Below are 22590 nucleotides of genomic sequence, written 5' to 3'. Positions count from 1 at the left end.
ACAACAACATTCTCCAATGATTCATATCAGCAAACAGTAAGCACTAAATGAGCTGTAAGGGTCATATTTTCCCATGAGATAAAAAGAACCATACACACCATGAACAGTGGAGCAGAGACCATGTTTGTTGAGATGCAATCAAATGCAGTTCCAGTTGGGTCTAAAGCCAGCTGCTGCTATAGCAGCATGACTTTGGAATAATATTGGTATATAAGATCCATACAAACAGAAACTCAGGGAAACAGACTCAAGGCCTTCATAAATAACAGGGTCTATTTTTGCCTCTGAGGCGTATCATCATTTTAGCTCTCATTTAGTGTGCAAGTAAATACACAGGTCCTAATGTTCCCTATTGCAGATCGAGATGGGCTGAATCCCACTTGGTTTAATAGTGCACAATTTTAGAGAGAAAAAACAAACTCTACAGAAAACTGATGCACAAATCATCTCTTCTGAGAGCCAAATGGGAAAGCTGGCAGATAAAATATTCTGGGTATCTAAGGCTTCTTTCTGCCCTCTAGAATCAGTCTGCCTACTGTTAAATGGAAGCTGGAGGCTGACCTTCAACACACTAATGAGCACAGGGAATTCATCAGTGAGTATGCAGAGGTTGAGAAGAGAGCAAAGCAAGCTGTAGCTGATGCAAGTCACCTCCCCACCTTTCTGCCCTTTATGTTGTGGCTGGAAACCTTAAGGTATATAATCCATTATTTCTCTCCAGTGCTGATTTCAAAGCACAACTTGTTAGCACTTGCATTGCTTTTTATGATCCTGAAAAGCAGAACGCATGTTAGCTCACTGACTGCAGCCTGGCAAAATTAATCCACAAAGAAGAAATCCGCTTCCTCTCTGCCTCCCTGGTAATCTACATCACAGATGGCACCCTGAGGAATTCCTCCATTTTCTCTTGATTTGTCCTTTCTTTCACTTATTACACAACTCCACTCATCACACCGATCAGGCCTCCAACAAAGAGTAGGCTGGCTTCCCTCTCTAGCTAGTCAATGGCATTCATAATTGGCACAGAGGGGAGAAAAGTTGCCAGGACTGAGCAGATTGCTCCTTTGGCACTGTGCTGACAACTGGCACTTCAGAAATATCACAGCTAGCTGTGGATTTAATGCAGAGCACTTCCCCCCTAGACTAAGGCTGAGCCTTCTGCCACCTTCGGGCTTTCAGCTACTGCATGTTCAGACAATATCTTCACCTTCCATCTCCAGCACATGCTCAGCCACCCTCTTTCCACTGAAGAGTAGAAATTAGAACTAAAGCTAATGAATTAATAAGAGGTGGGGATAACACCTTTGAGTAGTCCAGTGGTACTACACAAGCATATCACCACTTGGTTTACAGTCTGATCCCAATGTGTTCAAGTGAGCTAGTATTACTCCCACTGATTTCAGTGCATTATGGATCCAGTCTTTAGAAAAGCAGCTTATGATACACAGGAAAATTAAAGCTATGGCAAAATTTCTCAGAAGGTAACATACAGATATGGGGTCTGTGTATCCTAGCTGTCAAGGATCTGTATAAATAGCTGTGTTGTCAATCTGTTTCATACCTTCCTCATAGGCATCCTGTGTGGCTGAAGATCTGTCAGGAGCAGGATCATTATGTGCACCTGGAAAAGATTAAGAACTATTAAAATGCAATAAAAGACCCAGAAGTCAAGATGGAAGAGGCTGAGCAGTTAGCCCTGAAAGGAGAAAAACCCACCATCATAAAACTCCATGGTAAGAAAAACATGTACAAAGATCATGAAATGAAAGATCATTCCAACAGAGCAGATGTGAAACATTTCTCTGCACATGAGCTTCTGCATTCAGCAGAAATATGTGAAAAGGAACATTTTCATTCACCAACCAACACATCCCAAAGGGAATGCACTAATTTAAGGAAATCCAGACAAGGCAGAAAAGATGTATGTAGGACACTCTCTACCCACTGGAGCACAAGAGAACTTCAGCACTTTGCACCCCATGCACAACTCATCCATCAGAATCGTTACAGTGCTTGAGTAGAGCAGGAAGAAGCCCGTGGGAGCAGCAGCTGATCTACACCCATGAAGGGGAATTCACAAGGTGCAGTGTTATCAGCAGCATGACTTGTCATTTATTATTCAACTGCAAACTCTAGAGAACGAGTAGCTTCAAATTCCTAGGGTAGATAGTGGAAGGTGTGCCTGCCTATGGCAGTGGGGATGGAATCAGATGAGTTTTAAGTCCCTTTCAACCCAAACCAATGTGGGATTCTATGATCACTGATGAAAACTGCAGTTACCCGTTTGTATACACAAAAGCCTGTTTGCAAAACCCCTCCTTTTTGACTAGCTGCTATCCATCTGCATGCATCTGCTGCATGAAGATATCCCAGCTCTATTTTGGTTTTATATATCATAAGGTCTGACTGCACCCAAACTACTTTCACTCACATCAATTCAGTCATGCTTTGGAAGCCTTAATCTCAAAAACACTGGCATCCTTTTGGATTAGCACAGCATAATTGTATCAGCAATATACCAGGAACAACAGCGGAAAATTCTCCAGCAAGCTTCACTGGAGACAGGGCCTGAGCTTGTAATGCTTCAAAGCTCTGCAGTGCTCCTCATTTAGATACTTTCATTCCATCTGGTGGAAATCATTTTGTAAACATAAAACCATACTTAAACATCATTGCATTCCCATTACGTAACTTTACTTGGCCCAGTTGTGTATCTTTAATCTCTGCAGCTGATCTAGTTTTATCATTCAGCCAATAAGGGCTGCAGTGATTACGTATCTCTCCGTTCCAGCCATGGTAACACCGATTTAGGAGCCCATCAACTCCAGCCTCCTTCCCAAATGCAAAATCTTGTATTGCACTTTGCCATTCCAGCAAATATCTGTCTGATCCATTCTTAACCCCCTCTAAGAGCAGCCCTACACCCTGTCAAGTCAGTCCAACACAGGGCTTAACGACTTCAAAGGAATTGCTGAGATGTTTTTTCACTGTAACCTAGATCTGCCTTGCTGTTATCTTAGCTTCTGACTCCTCGCCCTACCCACAGTGGACATAAGAGAACAAATTGTTCCTTCCCTCATAGCAGCAGCCTTTTATCTATTTGAAAGCTACCCACCTCTTTCCTCAGTTTTCTGTTCAAAGACTGATCATTATTGACACCTTTTTCTCCAAAACATCCCTGTTTCTCTTGTGCAGAGCTCAGGATTCCACATATTCTTGTGGCACAGCTCAGTAGAGCAGGACTACTGTGTTTGCTTTACCAGCATTTTCTCACCCCTAGGGACCCACATGGCCTTTCCTTCTTGTTCCACAGCAAGATGTTACAGACTCCCAATCCACCTGGGACCCATGGCAGCTCCTCCATCCTTTCCTGCAGCACAGCCAGCTGCCCAATTCTTCCTGGTCTTGCAATTCCAAAGCTGAGTCCACAGCAGTGCACCTGCTACTGAACCGCATCCTGATTTTTCCCAGAGAGCTCCCATTTTGAATCCTAGCTCTACGCCTGTGTTTATCCTGCCTTCAAACTCAATCTCATCTCCTAATGCAGTAATTACATTCTGCATTTCAACATGGATGAGTAATGGACCCAGGGTAATTCCCTGTACAAGCACCGATTGTACAAACCAAGTACATTTTCCCCTCAACCAGTTTTGCAACTCCCTTAGAGAAGTATTATCTAGACTCAGTTCCCAGTTTATTATTAGAACATCCTGCAAGCCAGTGTCAGAAGCTCTACTAAAAATCAAAATATATGACACAGAGTGCTTCTCTCTTATCTGCAAGCCTTGTTATGCTGCAAGAAAAGGAAATGAGATTGGCTCAATTCATTCACGACAAAGCCATACTGGCTCGCATCCACCTTCTTGCTCCCTCCTCGATGCTTATAAATTGCATATTTTCTCTCAGACTCAAAATTAAACTCCCCACTCTACTGCTCCTCAATATATCTGGGAGTCACCAATCTCCCCCCACCCACTCATACTTGCCTTTTGTTGTGCTTGAGCCCACAGACCCTCACAGGTAATGGGAGTCTTTACAATTTAAGCAGATCCCAAACAGCAAGCAGCTCCTCAATGGGATTAAGTGTAGGGCAAAGAACTGCAAATACCTTTCTAGATTCCACCCAGATAGGAGGGAATGTCCTACAGCATCTGAATGAGTTAGGATTATTATCCCCTGCAACAGAGAGCACCTTGCTTCCAGCCTCCAAAAGGGAGGAGGAACACAGAAACTCAGTGTTGCAGCTCTCCAACTCTTCCCAAGTCACCCTACACTGGACAAGCCCACAAAACCCCCTTTCAGCTCCTCACAACCTCCTCCCCAACCCTACCTCAGCAGACCTCACACAAACCAGCCCTCCAGCAGCGCTTTGGGCCTCTCCAAACCCAAAGAGCCCACAGACACTGTGCTCCTGCCCCTGCTGACAGCAGCCACCTTCAGATCACTACAGAGAACCATAGGGTGTATCAGGTTGGACCTTTAAGATCATCAAGTCCAACCATTACCTCAGGATTTACCATGTCACTGAGGGCCTCATCTACATTGTGTGCACACTTCCAGGAACAGTGTTTCCATCACTGACCTGGGCAGTCTGTTCCAATACCAAACCCCCTCTCCATGAAGAAATTGTTCCCAATATCCATGCCTGGCACAGCTTGCGGCTGTTCCCTTGTTTTATTGCTTGTTACTTGGGAGAAGCAACAGACCCCACCTCACTATATCCTCCTGTCAGGCAATAACGTCCCCTCTGAGCCTCCAGACTAAACCCCCCAGGTCCCTCAGCCGTTCCTCATCACACTTATGCTCCAGGCCCTGCACCAGCTCCATTGCCCTTCTCTGGCCCCACTCCAGCACCTCAGAAGCACACCGATAACACAAACTCCCCTCTCTTCCCAAGGACACTCGCACCTTCCCCCGTTGAGCCACCGCGCACCTCACAGCGCTCCCGCCTTTGTGTGAGGCGCGGCCACGCCGTGCGCGCACCCTTACCCCTCCCATCCCCTCGCTCTACGCATGCGCACAGCCGCTCCCGGCCGGCGCTCATGCGCAGAGCGCGTTTCCTGGCTCCCTTGTCAGTGCCGGGTACCCCCCCCCCCTCCCTCCCCTCGGCCTCCGCCGCCGGCCGCTCCCTCTCCCGCCGCCCGGAGCGGAGTCGCGTTGACTGCCCAGAGTCCGCGAGTCCCGCTCCGCTCCCGCCGCCTCAGGTGAGTCCCCGCGCCGGGGGAGGCTGTCCGCGGCCCCGCTGGGCCCGCCTGCCCCCGCCCCGGCAGCGGCGGGGGGTGAGGGGAGCCTGCAGGCCCGCCGGTGCTGAGGGGATGGCGGCGGGGCGGGAGCAGCCACCCCGTGTGAGGGTGAGGCGATGGGGAACACTCATCCCCTTCGTCCTGAAGGGACGGGGCCGCACCGGGGGATGAAGGGGCTGGGAGGGAGGGAGGGAGGGAGCGGCTCCTGCCTGTCCTCATGCCCCGCCGCGGCCTCCGCACCTGAGTTACCGGTGGCAGCCCGCAGTCCATCCCAAAGCGGCCGGCTTTGTAATGGTGTCCGGTGTCAGGCTTGCCTGCGGGGAGGTACCCTCCTGGGGAAGCTGCCGGAGTGCCTTTAAGGGAATGACAGCAGCGGGAGGCAGGCCTGGGGTATAGGCACTTCCAGGTGTTTGGAAGTGATGTTGGTGCGCTGAAAATAGGGAAGGATTTAAATGCTCCCTTTCTCTTTCACATACACACATGCTCTGTCCACTTCTGGATACAGCATCCTTGCTAGGTGCTTGTCCAGCAGTGGTCTTGCCCCACGTTATTTCTAACCCCATTGAGAGATAACAGCAGGTGTGTCCTGTACTTCCCAACCTTGACCATTTCATACTGGAAGAACTGCTGCACAAAGGTGCAAGTTTCCTTTTCTCCCCCTTGATTGAAACTCAAGGGCAGTTACTTTGCATTTGAGGGAAATAATAGGGCAGAGGTAGTTGTGTTAAGTACTTGGCTAACAAAGTTATCAGAACAGTATCTTCCCTGTTTGACATTCCGAGGTTACTGACGGGAGGCACTGAGGTTTTTCCTGCATAGGAATGACATTAAGAATCACAGAGCCAGTTGTAGTTTCTCTAGTGAAATGTGAGTTTGATTTTTGTCTGTATATCAGTAAGGAATAACTATAACTGGGAAACTGCATTAAGATTTATCTTCCCAAAGCAAATAACAACTCTCAGGTGACGGAAATGAGTCCCTTTCCAAAATGGAAAGCAGTCGCTTGCTACACGTTACAGTTCTCAAGAAACCCAATCAATGGGAAGCAATGGATCATGGCTCTAGAATGATGCTGATAACATGTAGGTTAGTAAAAATCTCTGGACTCAAAGTTAGGATGGGACCACACCATTTATAACCAGTGCCAAGCCATGAAGAAAATACCAGGCTTGTATTAGAAAGTGTTTCAAAATAGCTGCCTTCCTTGGGGAGGGGAGATTGGATATTTTTACATTTTATTTAGGAAAAAGTAGGAAAGGCTGAGCATTCCTTGTCGGTAGAGCAGCTCCTCAACTTTTCCTGTATATGGAAATGTCCTGCTACCGAATGTTGGCATGGACGAAAGCAAGATTGTGGAAAAAGCAATTTGCAGTTGGGTTTTGCTTATATTAACCCATGGAATCTCAGATGATGGCTGGCCAAGGGCAAAGGTAACTCAGACTGTGTCAACATTTTCACATTAATAAAAAGCAATGAATTATATTGCTTAGCACTGTATATATGTAATAGTTTCATTTGATGGGTAGAATATGATTCTTCAAAGAACCATGAAAATCAGTTCATACAGTTAAAGGTTGTATCGGAAGTGCATTTGAAATATAACCAGAAGTTGCATTTCCTTAAAATAGTAGTGTTTGAGGCCTTAAATAAAAGGAGGAAAGGAAAAGTCTCTCCAGTTATTTGAATTTCTGGGGTCCTGCATCATCCCTCCTCCAGGATTCAACACTTGCAGTGTATGCGTTAAGCCAGTGCTGTGGTAGTAATTGCTGAGCTCCATCAGAATGTGCTCTTCTTTCATTCACTCCCGAGTTTCTGTTGGACTGCCATTCATTTCCTGTTTGCTTCCAAATTCCTACCTTGTCCTCAAGTCTCCACCCTCTGCTAACATGGCCATACTTGGATATGTTGTAATTTCAGGCTAGAATGGGTGTGGGTGCCTTGGAGTAACATCACAGAGCGATTTCTTTTCAGATGGATATAGAGGGGTAAAAAGCCTTTGATCCATGAGCCAAGGATAAATTACTGTGAAAATTAGTGGAATACATGGAAGGAATTGACAAATCCAAGTTGTGTCTGTTGAACTGTGCGGGTTTCACTTAGCACAGGTGACCTTGAGTTTTTACAATGTTATCTTCCATCTGTTTATGCTGCCCTGGGTTAATACAGGACATAAAACCCAGCACAGTATTTTAACCTTCTGCTTGTGGGAAGGTGCAGCTCCAATTGCAGATGGCTCTTGCAGCAGGCTTAAAGAAAAAGCAAAGTATCTAGGTTTTGGTTTCGAAACAAATTAAAATACATGACTCAGATTGTTCTTTTAGTGTTTGAATCTCATGGGGGCGACTGCTGAGCTATAAAGCAGTTCAGTGCTAGAGTTAATTTGAAGTAATTAGTAATTAGTTACTAATTGTAATAATTTTTCCCTAGAACACGTAGAAATGGCTGTATCAAATAGTACATCAGCAGATTACTGTTACATCTCAATGTTCTGGGCACACACATTTAAACTCCTGAAAAAGAAGAAAAACATTTTATTGTAGTGCTGCCTGGGAGCCTTGGTACATGTCATGGTTTGGAATCAATTCACTCAGCTATGTCCCTGGATTATTATTATTATTTAAATATTCTATTTCCATAGTAAAATTCTTAGGGTTGTTAGACTTCCCAAGACCCTGCTCTCTCATTTGGGAAGTTACAGCAAGTGGGTGCAGCAGCAAATGGATCCAGCTTTTAGGGCAATTGTAATTAGCTGTAATAAGCAAGACAGTTAAAATTCATCAGCCCACTGAAGGTATTGGGGTGAATGGCAAAGGCAGCTCCTTAGTGGCCTTGACATGTCTACTGAGTAAGTTGTGATCTTCTGTAAGTGAATTGTAATACTGGGCTGAAACAACCTTGGTGAATGGTGAAGGCTGATTTTGGTTTAATAATGATCTAATTTGGAAGTGTTTTGTTTTGTTTTCCATTTTGCACCTTTCAGCTTTTTCACTTTTTACAACATAGGAATCTCTTTAACTCGGAATGTCTCTACATCAGTTTTTACTGGAGCCAATCACCTGCCATGCGTGGAACAGAGACCGGACTCGTAAGTAACACATTAGCTTTAACTGTATTTTTCCATTGCTGTTTTCTCTTTGCTGTCAGTTTGTGATCTCATAAGGTTCTGAATCACATTTAGGGAAGGTATGGTCGCATTCATAGTGCTACATGCTAAATATCCCACTTTGGATCCAAAAAGCACTCATCTTCTAAATCTCAGCTTTACTGAACCCATTACTGGAACTCTGGCATATGAACAAATCTAGTCCTGCTGATGTTCCAGAGAGCTTTGCCTCTTGGTCTGCCTCTCATGAGACTGACCTGGCCTTTACCCTCTTAGACCCTCTATTTCCATACCCCAGACCAGCCCTTTCTTTTAGTAGCCTAGTTTTCCACTATACTGTGGAATACTGTATGTTCCAGTACATACAATACTGTATGTTCCAATACATATGTTCCATATGTCTTGTCTTTCTCTGCATGTACTCATGACCATGTTATGACCACAGATGTCAGCCCTCAATAAAACCTATGTAATGCTCTGCAATTTTAGAATGCAGTTTTTAGATTTTCAAGGCTCGGCAAGTATTTAGTATTAAAAAGCCTTCTGTACTATTGGATTGTATTATTTTTTTCTTCAAGAGATTGCCATTAGCCCTAATAATCATGAAGTCCACATCTACAAGAAGAGTGGGAGCCAGTGGGTAAAGGCTCATGAGCTAAAGGAACACAATGGACACATTACAGGTAAGAGAAGATTGTGCTGTGCCAGACATTAAGTTTGCCCACCCCCTGTTTTCCCTAGTCAAAATCCTGGGAACACTTACAAATGGGAAGTCTTTAAGTGTTGAGTAAATTGATCTTCTTATAGGTCGGCATTCCCACTTCTGGAGAGCTTTGCAGCATTTTTTTCCTGGACTGCATGCAGTGAATGTCAGGAAGAAAATCCCAATACATGCTGCTTCCTTTCCAGTGCTAGTATTCAAACTTCATCAAGTGCACAGCTATTGCTTTGTTTTGTGGTTTCCAACAGTAATAAATATCCTTCTTAGGGACTGTATAAAGACCTGAAGTGGTCAGCTGTAGGCTCAGGACAGACCATCAGTGTGCGTGATTTACTGCAGGCCTAGAGTGTCTGCAGTTCCACAATGAAAATGTAAGAAGAGCTGCCACGATGAGTCACAAGGTGGTAATTTTAAGATGTGATTGTCCTGTGGTAGCCTCTTATATTACTGTTTTGTTTGGGTTTTTTTTATGGTGATATTTTTGTAAGGGCTTTATTCTCTAAGGAGAGGAAAGTAATTAATACAAGCACTTGCACAAAACAGCAGTATCCTTTATTCTGTTCTCAACTCAGTAATGGGCAGAAATAGCTGCCTTGACTGGAGGGTTTTGCAGGAACTTTATTCAATTTACCTGATTCTTGCTGTCAAAGAGCACAAGTGTATGTGCTCTTTTGTGAAGAGCCACTTGGGCTCAATTTACAAGTGACATGCAGTTTCCCAGAGACAGCTCTCTGCATTTTACTTGTACCTGTTAGTGTTAGAAGCCAAATATTCATGACTTGGGAAAAGAGCTTTCCCTGCTCTCCAGCGCAGCGTATACCTTTGGAATACCAAATGCTGTGGATGTAGTGAAGAGTAGACTTAAACTGTGGTTACACACAGGAGATGGACTCATCAGTTCGCTTGTTGCCTCTGATGGGAGTGATTGAGTTGCTGTCATTCCAGCTTCTGATCACGAGGGATAAGGTCCCTTGTCTTGTCTTGTATGTCTCAATTCAGAGATTCTGGTGAGCTGCTTCCAAAACGAGCATTATTCAATCTTTTTGTTGGCTTAGTTTTTCTCTGAGCTAAAAAGCTGATCTTGGGTCAGAAGAGCATCAGTGCTGGCACAAGGGAGGTGGTGGGCAAGAGAAGCAGAGAGAGGCAGGATGGTCCTCGTTTCAAAAGCAGTGCTAGATTGACTCATGGAACTATGGTTTTGGAATACAAACTGCTTCAAAATTGAACTTTTTAAGCATAAGCTTACTTTGAAGTAGACCATATATGAATTATATAGTAAAATCAATACGAATTCTTTCTGTATCTTGTGTCCTTTTCAGTTTGCGTGCTTAAGGAGTGTTTTTAGTACTGAATGAAGTTATGGAAAACCACTGGAGGATAACTTTGAGGCAGGAGAGTTTTGCACACTGCATCTCAAAGAAAAGATGAAAAATAATGTTGCCATAAGACTTAACAGTTGAGAACATCCTTCACTGCATTGGAGGGGAAAGAAGCAATGTCAGGCTTACCAAAGGATTTGGTTTATTCTTTGAGATTGTTATTTTTGCTTGGTTTCTTTCTCATGGTACATCTTAAATAGGCATGGGAAAACTAGGGATTATATCAGTACATAAAGATTGATAACTTCTAAATCCCCTTCCTAGCTAAACTTCCAGATTCTGACTGCAGTCTGGCAGCAAGCAGACAACCGTGTTAGAGGTTTGTGCATCAGTTTAGAATCGCTGGGTTTCAGCTGCTGAAATGGGTCTCGTGTGGAAGTCAGGGGTTTGCCAGTCTTTGCCAGTGCAGAGCTCCACCTGTGGGCCAGCTGGCAGCAGGCAAATTCTCTGTGGAATCGGGAAGTTTGGAATCTGCAATTTGGATGAAAGCTAGAGGGAGAAGCAGATACCCTGAGCAGTATAGAATGGTTCCTGGGAAATAAGAGAAGAAGGAGCACTGTGTGCAGGTCTGATGTCCTCAGCATAAGAAGATGTTGGAGCAAGTCCAGTGGAGGGCCATGAAGATGACCAGGGGCTGGAGCACCTCCTGTATGAAGACAGGCTGAGAAAGCTGGGGCTTTCAGCCTCAAGAAGAGAAGCTGCAAGGGGCCTACCAGGATGCCAGAGGGACTCTTCATTAGGGACCGTGGTAACAGGACAAGGGGTAGTGGGTTCAAATTAAACAGGGGAAGCTCAGGTTAGATATAAGGAAGAAGTTCTTTACTGTAAGGGTGGTGAGGCACTGGAATGGGTTGCCCAAAGAAGTTGTGAATGCTCCATCCTTGTCAGTGTTCAAGGCCAGGTTGGATGGAGTCTTGGGTGACATGATCCAGTGTGAGGTGTCCCTGCCCATGGCAGGGAGTTGGAACTGGATGATCTTAAGGTCCTTTCCACCCCAAACCATTCTATGATTCTAAGGGGAATACTAACATAATAGTAATAACTATGGTAAAGCAAAGAGTACAAAGAGGCAAGTTTATTAATGTGACCTCTACATTGCAGGGATCGACTGGGCTCCCAAAAGCGATCGCATTGTAACTTGCGGTGCTGACCGGAATGCCTATGTGTGGAGTCAGAAGGATGGTGTGTGGAAGCCAACCCTTGTGATCCTGAGAATTAATCGTGCAGCTACCTTTGTGAAGTGGTCTCCCTTGGAGAACAAATTTGCCGTGGGAAGTGGAGCTCGACTTATATCTGTGTGCTACTTCGAATCTGAAAATGACTGGTGAGCTGTTTGAGTTGATTTCCATTTCTACCGTTAAGATCATCACGGAAAAGCTAAAGCTTGGAGCTTGGTGGTGGTAACTGGGTTCCTATCTTGCTAATCCCTAAAATCTTCAGGAAATATCAGGGATAGGCCTCATCAGTTCTTTTATTTGTACATCTTAGAGAAAAGGTTCCCTCTTCTTTACTCTGGTGTAGCACCTGAAGGCCTTGGACTTGGCGTATTTTCAGGTTATACATGTTGGTGTGGATGTGTTCCACCTTGTCATCTGCCTGTTCTGTATTCTGTCGTATATTTGTATCCCACTTTACAGATTTCAGACAGGACTATCACAGCCATTTCCACCGTTAACACTTCTTTCTCTTTGGGATATGAACTTAGTGCTTCTGATCTTTAACGGATCTACTTCTGCACGTGTTAGAGCTGCATTTACCAGATCGCCTGTAGGTGAAATCAGTATGTTGAGGATCTGTTACCTTGGGTTGCATAAACCTGCATTAAACCACAGGTGTCTGTGCCCGAGGTGTGCAGTCTTCCATGTGGAGATGGGAAATGACAATACCATCTGCAAAATACCTTTTAAAGCTTGTTTTAGACTTTTATGCTTTCCAGCAGACTCAGTTATTGACATTTTCTCCGCCTCACTTGTCTGCAGGAGAATCAAAACCTATCTGTTGAAGACAAACCATTTAGTGTGATCCTTAAAACTGCTTTTGCCTGATGGAAGTAAATTGAGAGAAAAAGCACCATCATCCCAAAGGCCATCAAGTGAATAACAGATTTCATTACTATTTTGTAAATGGTTCAGACTAAATCTGCTGGGATGTATTTAGGTTGATATTGATGCGTTCAACATCAGGACCACTTTTCACTATAATTCAGATAATTGATGTGTGGACGAGTCACATCACTGCCAGGGCACCCATTACTTGTTGCATTTTATACTTATTGTACTATTAAACAGTAGAGAAGTCAATAGGCAAGAGAGGTGGCTGTGAAACTCATTGGAAGGAGCTGGAGAGGACCTGTGCTTAGTGAGCTAAGAAAATAGTGCTGCTTAGCTCAATGTGACAGAAAAAGCTGAGCTCTTATCATAGATCTGAAGGACCAAGCAAATACTGCACAAAATTGGCATTAAGGAGTCCTGCCTGATGTATTAGAAAAATCAGTTGGAAGGGGAATACGATTCAAGTGAAGAGGGACTTCATAGTGTTTAAAATTGGAATTAAGATAACCGTATAATGTTCACAGACCTCAAGGGAATATGAAAGTTTTGGGCATGAGTGTTTTGCAAAACTGATGTGCGTAGTCACTGCCAAAGGGTGATCTTTTTGAGGAGTACTTCATGGAATTGGGGGAGTTTGGTAGAATATTTCCATACTTACTGTATATCTCTCTCTTTTTTTCTCTCCTTAATTTAGGTGGGTGAGCAAACACATTAAAAAGCCCATTCGTTCCACTGTCCTAAGCCTGGACTGGCACCCCAACAACGTTCTGCTCGCTGCAGGGTCCTGTGACTTCAAGTGCAGGTGAGAGAAAAAGCATCTGTAAATCCCTTTGGATTACTGTTAGTCAGTACCATGAGCATGCTGATGATGCATTTGCTGTCAGAATAGAAGATGGCTTGTTGCATACTGGTGTTGTTACTGCAATAAAACATCCAGCTTGAGAAACTTTGGCTTTGGTGCTACCACATGCAGACTTTGAGCTGCTAACATGTATCTGGTGAGGGACATGCCTCAGTTTCATAAACTGGTGGATTTCTTTATTGGCAGTACAGAGGAGTAGTACTACTGTGCATGCATTGAGTGCTGAGGTCTAGTTGTTCGGCTTAAATTAGGTTAGGAGGTGCTACCTTGTAGAATACCAACATTGCTAGTTAGTTTAAAAAGCAATATCCTAACAGTGCAGTTCCAAAACTCATGGCACTTCCAAAGGCAGGATCTCATCTTTTTCTTCCCTGAGTCACTTGTTCTCTCCTCTTTGTGCTACCCTTAACATTCTTGCACCCCTGTAGTGAGCAAGGAGTTTCTCACCTTGAACAAGTGGTCAGGGAATTGGTCCACCTGAAACTCAGCACAGCAAAACACATTTTTGAAGAGCATTATTAAAACCAAGGCTGGTAAAACCAGATGGGGATGTGAGATAGATGGTGTGGTTGTGAAGTTACACAGTGAGGGATAGCTCCTGCACGTTGCCCTCTGCTGAGTGGCTGGGGTCACTGTAGTGAAGTCTGCATGGGAGCTGTCTGCAGAGCGGTTGACTTGGATTCAGCTTTTAATTAATCACTGGTACCTTGAATGCTAATGAAAGCTTCTTTTCTTAAGTTCTTTATGTAATAGGGCAATTTTTAGGCTTCACAGTGTGTACTAAAAATGACTAAGTAGGAGGGGGAGGTGGGACTATTACACTCCTTATTTCAGAATGAAACCCAGGCATCTAAATTCTATCTTTTGATACCTTTTTATGTAAGGAGAGGTGTTAAATGGAAGCTGGGAAGAAGAGGAGAGTTGTCTCCCTTTCCTGCCGTAGCTCCAGATTTAATGAGATAAACTATACATGTTCACTTCCTTTCACAAAAAAAAAAGGATGTGAAATGTATTCATTCATCTTCCAGAGCAACTGCTTTTCACATATGGGAACTTGTCCATGTTCATAAAGCATTTTAGGACTTCAGCATTAGGTCAGCTGATAACATATATCTCTCTATTTATCTGTTACTTTGGACTTGAGCTCTTTTGTCTCCAGGCTTTGTTGTGTACATTGCATCCCTCATTATCTCCTCTTCCCAGTTGTGGTTGAGGAGTTCAATTTGCATCATTTTGTGTTCACTGTGACTTGGGTTTTGGGGTGGGGGGTGTGTATTTTGGGGGGCTTTGTTGTAAGGAAGTCAAGGTGTTGTTCAGTCTATTTCCTAGGAGCATTCTCTAGAAGGCTGACTTAGTCTTTTGTTTCCCATCAGAACACTCACTGTCCTGCATCCTACTTCTCTGAAAATGGGGTATATTTTGAATGCCTTCCCCAGCTCTTGATATAAAACATTTGGGAAACTTTCTGCTTTTCCTTAACATCGTAGTTTAGGGTGACTCATTTCATCATTTTGCTGCTTTTATCATGGAAATCTCCATATTGAAATATTAAAGAACAGTAGTAGGGATTGGTACTAGGTTTATGTTTCTCTTTCTTCCCCAAACCCATGAAAGAATGTTCTCCTTGGTGAATGGTGAATACAGATCTCTAGAATTCCAGTTCTAGGGAATGTTCAGTGACATAATGAAGATATCTGGGCCTGAAGTGTGCATCTGTTCTGATAAGTGGCTCTGAGGAGAATTATGAAATGGGTCTGCCAGAGCCACTGCCAACTAATAAGCAGCAAAGTGGGAGACATTTGGGTAAAGAATGGAGCACAAAGAGGCTCCAAGATGCTCAGTATTCAGTTTCCTTGGTACCTGGCCTGGATGAGCTCCTCTAACACAGATCCAGCTACCACCACTGCATAGATGTGAATTTTATATTCTTGCTGGAACAAGCTGCTGTGGGAATGAAAGTCATTTCCCAATGTTCTTTAAAGGCTGGGACCTTCAAGCTGAGTGAACTTCGGGTTTAAAAGAGGGGGAGATTTCAGTAAGGGAAAATACTCATTTTCTAACAGTTATCTTTAAGGTCTTTCACTACATAGGAATGATTTTTCTGCCTTGTGTTAAAGGCTGTGGCTTTAAACATCTTGTCCCATTTCCATACATTAAGAGATACGTCCTTTTAGCCATCTCTATAAAATTAAGTTGGTTGAAGGATTATCATTAGATTATATTTAAACTGATAGAGCCCAATATAAATTCACACTTAATGCTCTGAAAATCTCTACCTAATATAGCTGCAGTTAAACCCTTCTTGTTCCAAATGATCAGCTTTATTTGAGTAAGCTGAATATAGAGACCTTTTGAAGTGGATACGCCACATGTGTAAAAAGATCTCAAATAACAGGGAGGGGGAGCAACATTTCCTTAAACTCACTATATATATATATGTGTATGTGTGTGTGTGTGTATGTATATGTATTGTTTGACTGCAACCAGTATTTGATCAGGGGTTGTCATTTATACTGGCATATTTCTCTGGTAGTAGTATGCTGTGGCTCACTTGTTCCTTCTGCTCAATGGACTCTTATCCTATGTTTGTGACGTCCCCGTGCCTTCCATGGTAACAATCAAGAACACCATATTGTGGCATGTCTGAATCATGCAGAAGGAATTTGATGGAAGGGGGAGGCTTTTCTATTTAAACCTATCTCGCAAATTGTAATGCTGGCATCGGAACATCGGTTTTCTTTCTTTGAAACCAGGCTACAAAGGGAATGTTCTGAAAAAGCGGGTAATTTTGTAGGTGTTTGTAGCAGCTTCTAATTATACAGTGCAATTTGTGGGTTTTCTCTTCCTGAAGAACTGACTCTCAGAATTATTAGGACCTCTAAAGGATGAAAGGGAAATCTCAGCACAGTGGAAAATGCAATGACAATGTATGTGCTTGTGCCACCTTCTGGAAAAGGAGGAGAAAGAAACGAGTACAGAAACCTATGTGCATTCCACCCTTTGTACTATTGCTTTCTCTCTGTATAGTGAAGCTTCCCAGCCACCAGTGCCTTGTTGGAAGGTAGTATTTTATTTGGGTGGAATTAGAATGCATCTGTTTGCTTCCGATACCAAATGTGCATGAAGCTCCCAGGAGCTCTTGTTCTCTCTTTGTTCACATTGAAATCTCTTCATTTGCAGGGTGTTTTCTGCTTATATTAAGGAAGTGGATGAAAAACCAGCCAGTACACCCTGGGGCTCCAAAATGCCTTTTGGGCAGCTGATGTCAGAATTTGGGGGTGCTGGAAGTGGTGGATGGGTGCACAGTGTCAGTTTTTCGGCCAGTGGTAACCGCTTAGCCTGGGTCAGTCATGACAGCACTGTGTCAGTTGCTGATGCCTCAAAGAATATGATGTAAGTATGTTCTTCCTCTCAGTTAGCAGCTCTTTAACATAGAAGGGTGTGGGATACTGTGCTTACAACAACGAGAGCTGTGACTGCTGTTCCCACTTGTGACAGTATTACTCTTGATTCCAGGAGTCTCTTTGAGGCCTATTGAAATAAGGCAGACTCTTGGAACTTAAGGTGATATAATTGACATTTCTGATAAGAGCTCTTCAGTGGGGGTGCAGTCACTTTACCCAGGGTGGGAGCATTTGAAAGAAAATATGTTCCACTTCAGAGACTGGGGAAAACCAGTATTTCCTTGTAAATGGATTCAGGAGAATCCAGCAACAAACTCGCTCTGTAACAAAGACCTATTCCCAACCAGGATCTGGAAAATAAGTTGCTTGTTAACTCCAGCCATTGTCCTTACGACTCTGCTGCTGGAAGGTTTCAACTTACACCTTTCCATCCAACAATATGGTTTATTAACAATTCATAGGATCACAGAACGGTTTCGGTTGGAAGGGACCTTAAAGCTCATCCAGTTCCAACCCCTGCCATGGGCAGGGACACCTTCCGCTAGAGCAGCTTGCTCCAAGCCCCTGTGTCCAACCTGGCCTTGAACACTGCCAGGGATGGGGCAGCCACAGCTTCTCTGGGCACCCTGTGCCAGTGTCTCACAACCCTCATAGTAAAGAATTTCACCCTGATGTCTAATCTAATTCCTCCTGCTCCTCATCTGCATAACTCTTCAATGTCTGTGGCTTTCTAACCAAGAGGGAAGAGGTTCCTCATACAGTCTGGCAGCAGAGATCTCTAGTGGATCAAGCTGGCATTGCTGTGCTTCAGTTTGAATTACGGTGACAGCTGCAGCTGCATAAGTACCTGGCTGGGGACAGCATTTAAGTATAAAGTGTTCTGGAGTTCTTCCCTCATTTGTTACAACATTTCTAAAGTTGACTAAATTTAATTATAGAGGCATTTTCCTCCTGAAAAGACGATGTGAAGCTCTAAATCTTCATGTTTGTATACGTAAATGAAATGAATGGCTTCATTAATTTGGACTTTTTTGGAGGAGCCCATTCTTTTTAAACACTATTTACACACAACATTAAATAACACCAGCCTTTACCTGGAATACTTCATGTTTGGTCCTTCCAGGACACTTCCATTAGGTTAAAACATCCTATTATAAACTGCAACCTTGTGGTGTCACTTTGGGACAGCTGAGCTGCACTGACTTCCTTTCCAGTAGGAATGGTCTCTAATTTGGTTGGAGCCAAAGACAAGAGGTTTCATAGAATCATAGAATCATAGAATGGTTTGGGTTGGAAAGGACCTTAAGATCATCCAGTTCCAACCCCCTGCCATGGGCAGGGACACCTCACACTAAACCATCTCACCCAAGGCTCTGTCCAGCCTGTCCTTGAACACTGCCAGGGTTGAAGCATTCACAGCCTCCCTGGGCAACCCATTCCAGTGCCTCACCACCCTAACAGGAAAGAATTTCCTCCTTATATCCAATCTAAACTTCCCCTGTTTAAGTTTTAACCCATTACCCCTTGTTCTGTCACTACAGTCCCTAATAAAGAGTCCCTCCCCAGCATCCCTATAGCCCCCCTTCAAATACTGGCAGGCTGCTCTGAGGTCTCCATGCAGCCTTCTCTTCTCCAGGCTGAACAGCCCCAACTCTCTCAGCCTGTCTCCATACAGGAGGTGCTCCAGTCCCCTGATCATCCTCGTGGCCTCCTCTGGACTTGTTCCAACAGTTCCATGTCCTTTTTATGTTGAGGACACCAGAACTGCACACAATGCTCCAAGTGAGATCTCACAAGAGCAGAGTTTCAATGAAGTCCTTTAACACATGTTCTTGTGTTCAGGGTTTCGCAGCTGAAAACAGAGTTCCTCCCACTCCTGAGTGTCTCGTTTGTCTCCGAGAACAGTGTGGTGGCAGCTGTAAGTGTCTTTTATCTTCTCCTTGTAGAGTGTTGTAGTGTTTTGGAGAGGGAGAAACACCCAAGTTACTACTAGAACTTAGTAAGAACTAACTTATAGTAGCATACGTGTAAGCAAACTCTTCCATAGTGTCAGAACAGCAGCAGAAGAATGAGATGGTGATTGTGTTTGTTTCCTGACATGCTTTTGTGCTGTGTGCTTGCAGGGCCACGACTGCTGCCCCATGCTCTTTAACTGTGACGACCGTGGCTTGCTGACCTTCGTTTCCAAACTAGACATTCCCAAACAGAGCATCCAGCGCAATATTTCCGCTATGGAACGCTTCCGAAACATGGATAAAAGAGCCACTACGGAAGATCGTAACACGACCCTGGAGACACTGCACCAAAACAGTATAACGTGAGTGTCTTGCCTGCTATTCCAAGGGGAGGGAATGCTTTCCTCATCGCTTTGGTTTCCCAGGATGTACTGCAAACTGGGGAGAGCTCAACTTAGGTACACCATCCGGGTTTAGCTGGTATCCCCTCTTAGCCTTTTCCTACCAGCTGTCTGTTTCTGGGATTTATATGGAAGCTGGTGGAGTTAATCATTAACATGGCATGCATGCTGCTGCTGTTTGCTCATGGTTAGTGTGCTCTGGAACTTCAGCAAAGCTTACCTTATCAAATATGTAGCTACTTCACAAGGCATTGGTAGCGCTGTGCAAAATCCAGTCAGCAAAATCCACCTGGAGCAGGAATTCCCATACCAGCTCCCTATTGCTGAAGTTATTTCCAGGTGTATTTATTCATCAGAAGGATCAGTTCAGGTTCTTCAAGTACAATATCCTTGCATTGAATAAAATACGTGAGCCTGGGGGATGCTGGCGTTCCTGAAGCAATTTGTCTTTATCCAAGGCAGATGTTCAGGCTGCAGCCACAGAGCAATAAAAGAGCTTTCAGAATCCTATTTCTGTGCTTATTTTTCTGAAGCATTGTACCAGAAACCTAACATAAGCTCTGTTACACTCATATCTCCCTTGGAGAGAGTAGGAGTTGAATTCAACCCAGGTTTTCCAGCTTTTTGGCTCTCTGGAATGGGTGTCTGTGTTACCAGCTCTCACTCTCTGCTTTCAGCCAAGTGTCTATTTATGAGATAGACAAACGAGACTGTCGTAAGTTCTGCACCACGGGCATTGATGGAGCAATGACCATCTGGGATTTCAAGGTATGCTTTTACTACTCTGTGTGTGTAGTGGGAGGGAATTTGGTGATCTCTACCATCAGCCTCTGAGCCTCAGCCCTAACACAGGTTTTATTAGCAGCAGGAAATCCAGGCTGGAATGTTCAAACCTATTAGTGAGCTCCATAAGGATGAGAGATCCAAGATTTTCAGCATAAATGTAGATAGACTTTGTTTAGCAGATGGTGCTAATCCATACAACTTTTTCATGCAGTCTGTAGGAATCCCACTAATTCTTCCTCTAACCTCTATTTCAGCCACATTCAGGCTGGAACCATCATTGGTACGACACTGCCCACTACCTCTTCTTGCTCACATCCCTTTGGGCTCTGTTCACTGTCCTTGTGCAGAACATGGTCCTTCCCTTTCATATTTAACTTCCCAAAGCAGTAAGAAGATACTCAAAAGAGTTACACTGAGTCCTGTATTGAAAACCCTGACAGGATTTATGGATGCAAACGCTTGCTTTGCTGAGGACTGGCCAACAGAGGTCTCTGCCGGCCTCCCCAAGGTGCTGAGAGCCTGCTCTGCCTCTTAGGAAAGCCGTAGTTTGTCTATTCTGTAATGCAAAAGGTCTCTGGTGGGGGCAGGAGCCACGAAACTGAGGTGATTTATAACCTGCTTTAGTGCAGGTTCAGGAGAAGGGGATGGAATCATTGGTCTATATATGCATGAATTTGAAAGGAATGGCTGTAGAGGCCTCTGGCTCTTGAATCTGAGTCTAATCCAAAGTACCCAGGGCTTTTGCTTGTTCCTCTTAGTATCAGCATCTCCACTGAATTATTGACCACAGGAAACCATAGCAGATTGTGATTAAGATGTTTCTCTTTCAAGACCTTAGAGTCCTCTATCCAAGGGCTACGAATCATGTAAAGATGGATTGCCCTCATCTAGCAGGACAAACTGCTTGACAGAACGCAGCTCCCACATCTGCACAAACCCGAAAAGGGAGGAGGAAAGTGGAATAACTTGGAAACACGGAGAAAATACAGCTTGGCCCATTTTCTTTTGGATCTCAATTTGGTGAATTGTGTTGGTTTCAAAATCAGCCGTGATTGTTCTTATCTCTTTTGGTTTGGTTGTTCTTTCTGTTTTCGGTTGGTTGTTTCATTCCATTCTTTACCAAAGCTGCTCCTTAAGTAGTTCGTTGCAGGAAGTTCTGAATCACTAACTTAAAAGGGGAATGTTATGTAAATTGTCTGCTAGAAATAATAATAATAATAATAAAAACCATAAAAACTGATTCTTTGTTTGAATGCTCATTGGCATAAAAAGGAATTAGCTCAGAAAAAGTGGGAAGACCCCTGCACTGATACTCTGTGGCCTTAAAAGAGGCAAAGTTCATCTTTACTGAAAGTTTCTTAGTTGACAGATGAAGACCTGGAGGTGGGATGAGCTGGATGTGATCACTCCTTGGCTCTCCAGTCTACGGATCAGCCTGTGGATGGGAATCGGGGAGTCTCGCTTGGTGCGATACTGCCGCCGGTGCACTGTTGTGGTCGCGATTGGCACTTGTTGTTCTTCGACCTTCAGCAACCCCACAACAGAAGGATCCTTTGAGAGACCAGGCAAGGTGGACAGCTGCTCAGTTTCCTCTGTCTCCAAAGCAGCAATACCAAAAGCCCATCGGTACCCTGTTGGGTCTTTGAAGTACCCTCTTCTGAGGATGCATGGAGCCTCTGGACCACTCACAATAGGGTGCTTTTGCCATTCCCTCCCAGTCAGGCTGATTTCAGCCTCCAGTACAGCCAACTCTTGGATCCTCCTGTCACTCCAGAAATATAGATGTGTTCCACCCCTTGACAGCTTGATGGCATCAGGCATGGATGTGAAGAACTGTTCCCTTGAGGTGGTGATTTTGGAGGGTGAATACTTTTGTCCTGTTCTTCTTAATTCTGTCTGCATTGAATCTGGTAATAGAGCAAATTAGTCTGAATGTCTTTCTTGCTGTGTATTCAGTGGGTCAGAGTCTTCCAAAGGTGAATGACCAGAATGATTTGTAGTTACCTTTTAGGACCTGCACAAAGACTTCTCACAGTGCTTAGGAGACAGGCTGGAAATTGCATGTGGAAAGTGAGACAAAAATCTGCTGAGCCCCCTCTTAGGAGGACAAAGTAAAAGCAAATCACTGTAAGTCCATGGAGCTACACAGACCTGCATGTCCTGTTAGAGCCAAGTGCTCAGCCTGCAGCAGTCTGTGTTTATAAAGGCTGGTGGGGACCTGGCACTCGTTTAGGGAGGTGTCAGCATGGGCTGGCTTCTGTGCACCTCCCTTTTGGAAGCTCAGTTCTGAGCCTCAGGAGCTCACAGAGGCGTTTGCGTGTAACTTGGTTTGTTCACATGGTCTGGTAACTTAACTGCGTTGCTGCCTCGAGGCTCTGGAGGGGCTTCTCTGCCTCCCAAGCTTTACAAGGTTTAAGGCTTCATCTGAGAATGCAGAAGTGTCTGACAGAAAACCCCAGTGACTGAACTCACCACTTCCTCTGGCACCAGAGTTGCTTCATACTCTGCTCATCTCAGCTCGGGGTGAGCGACAAGGGAGGATGGGAGATAAGCTCACAAAGCTGCTGCTGTTCTGCTGCTGGACCACTGTGTCCATCACAGAGCTGGGGCATTTTCAGGTGCAGTGTTGGTTGTGTGCAGAGGATAGGCTGGTTTGCCTGTTCCTCCTGGTTCTCTGGTGTCTCC

At 44.3% G+C, this 22590-nt stretch overlaps 2 protein-coding genes across 2 annotated transcripts in view; one reads left to right on the top strand and one right to left on the bottom strand.

Annotated features, from left to right (window-relative positions):
* Positions 1–22590, bottom strand: part of PTCD1 (pentatricopeptide repeat domain 1) — a 57320-nt gene that overhangs the window by 7507 nt on the left and 27223 nt on the right. The gene's annotated exons all lie outside the window — the stretch shown is intronic.
* ARPC1A (actin related protein 2/3 complex subunit 1A) lies at positions 5041–21145 on the top strand. Its single transcript, XM_057416825.1, has 10 exons — positions 5041–5204; positions 8247–8328; positions 8925–9029; positions 11548–11770; positions 13192–13299; positions 16540–16752; positions 18606–18681; positions 18887–19080; positions 19797–19887; positions 20737–21145. Exons 2-10 carry the CDS (start codon positions 8265–8267, stop codon positions 20773–20775), a joined length of 1113 nt encoding a protein of 370 aa, XP_057272808.1. The 5' UTR covers positions 5041–5204; positions 8247–8264; the 3' UTR covers positions 20776–21145.

Source organism: Pezoporus wallicus, unplaced genomic scaffold, assembly GCF_028554395.1.
Source record: "Pezoporus wallicus isolate ANWC-B61680 ecotype Strahan unplaced genomic scaffold, APGP_CSIRO_Pwel_v1 scaffold_7392, whole genome shotgun sequence".
Taxonomy (NCBI): Eukaryota; Metazoa; Chordata; class Aves; order Psittaciformes; family Psittacidae; genus Pezoporus; species Pezoporus wallicus.
Note: the sequence above shows the minus strand (reverse complement) of the source record. Positions and strands in the feature narration are given on the sequence as shown.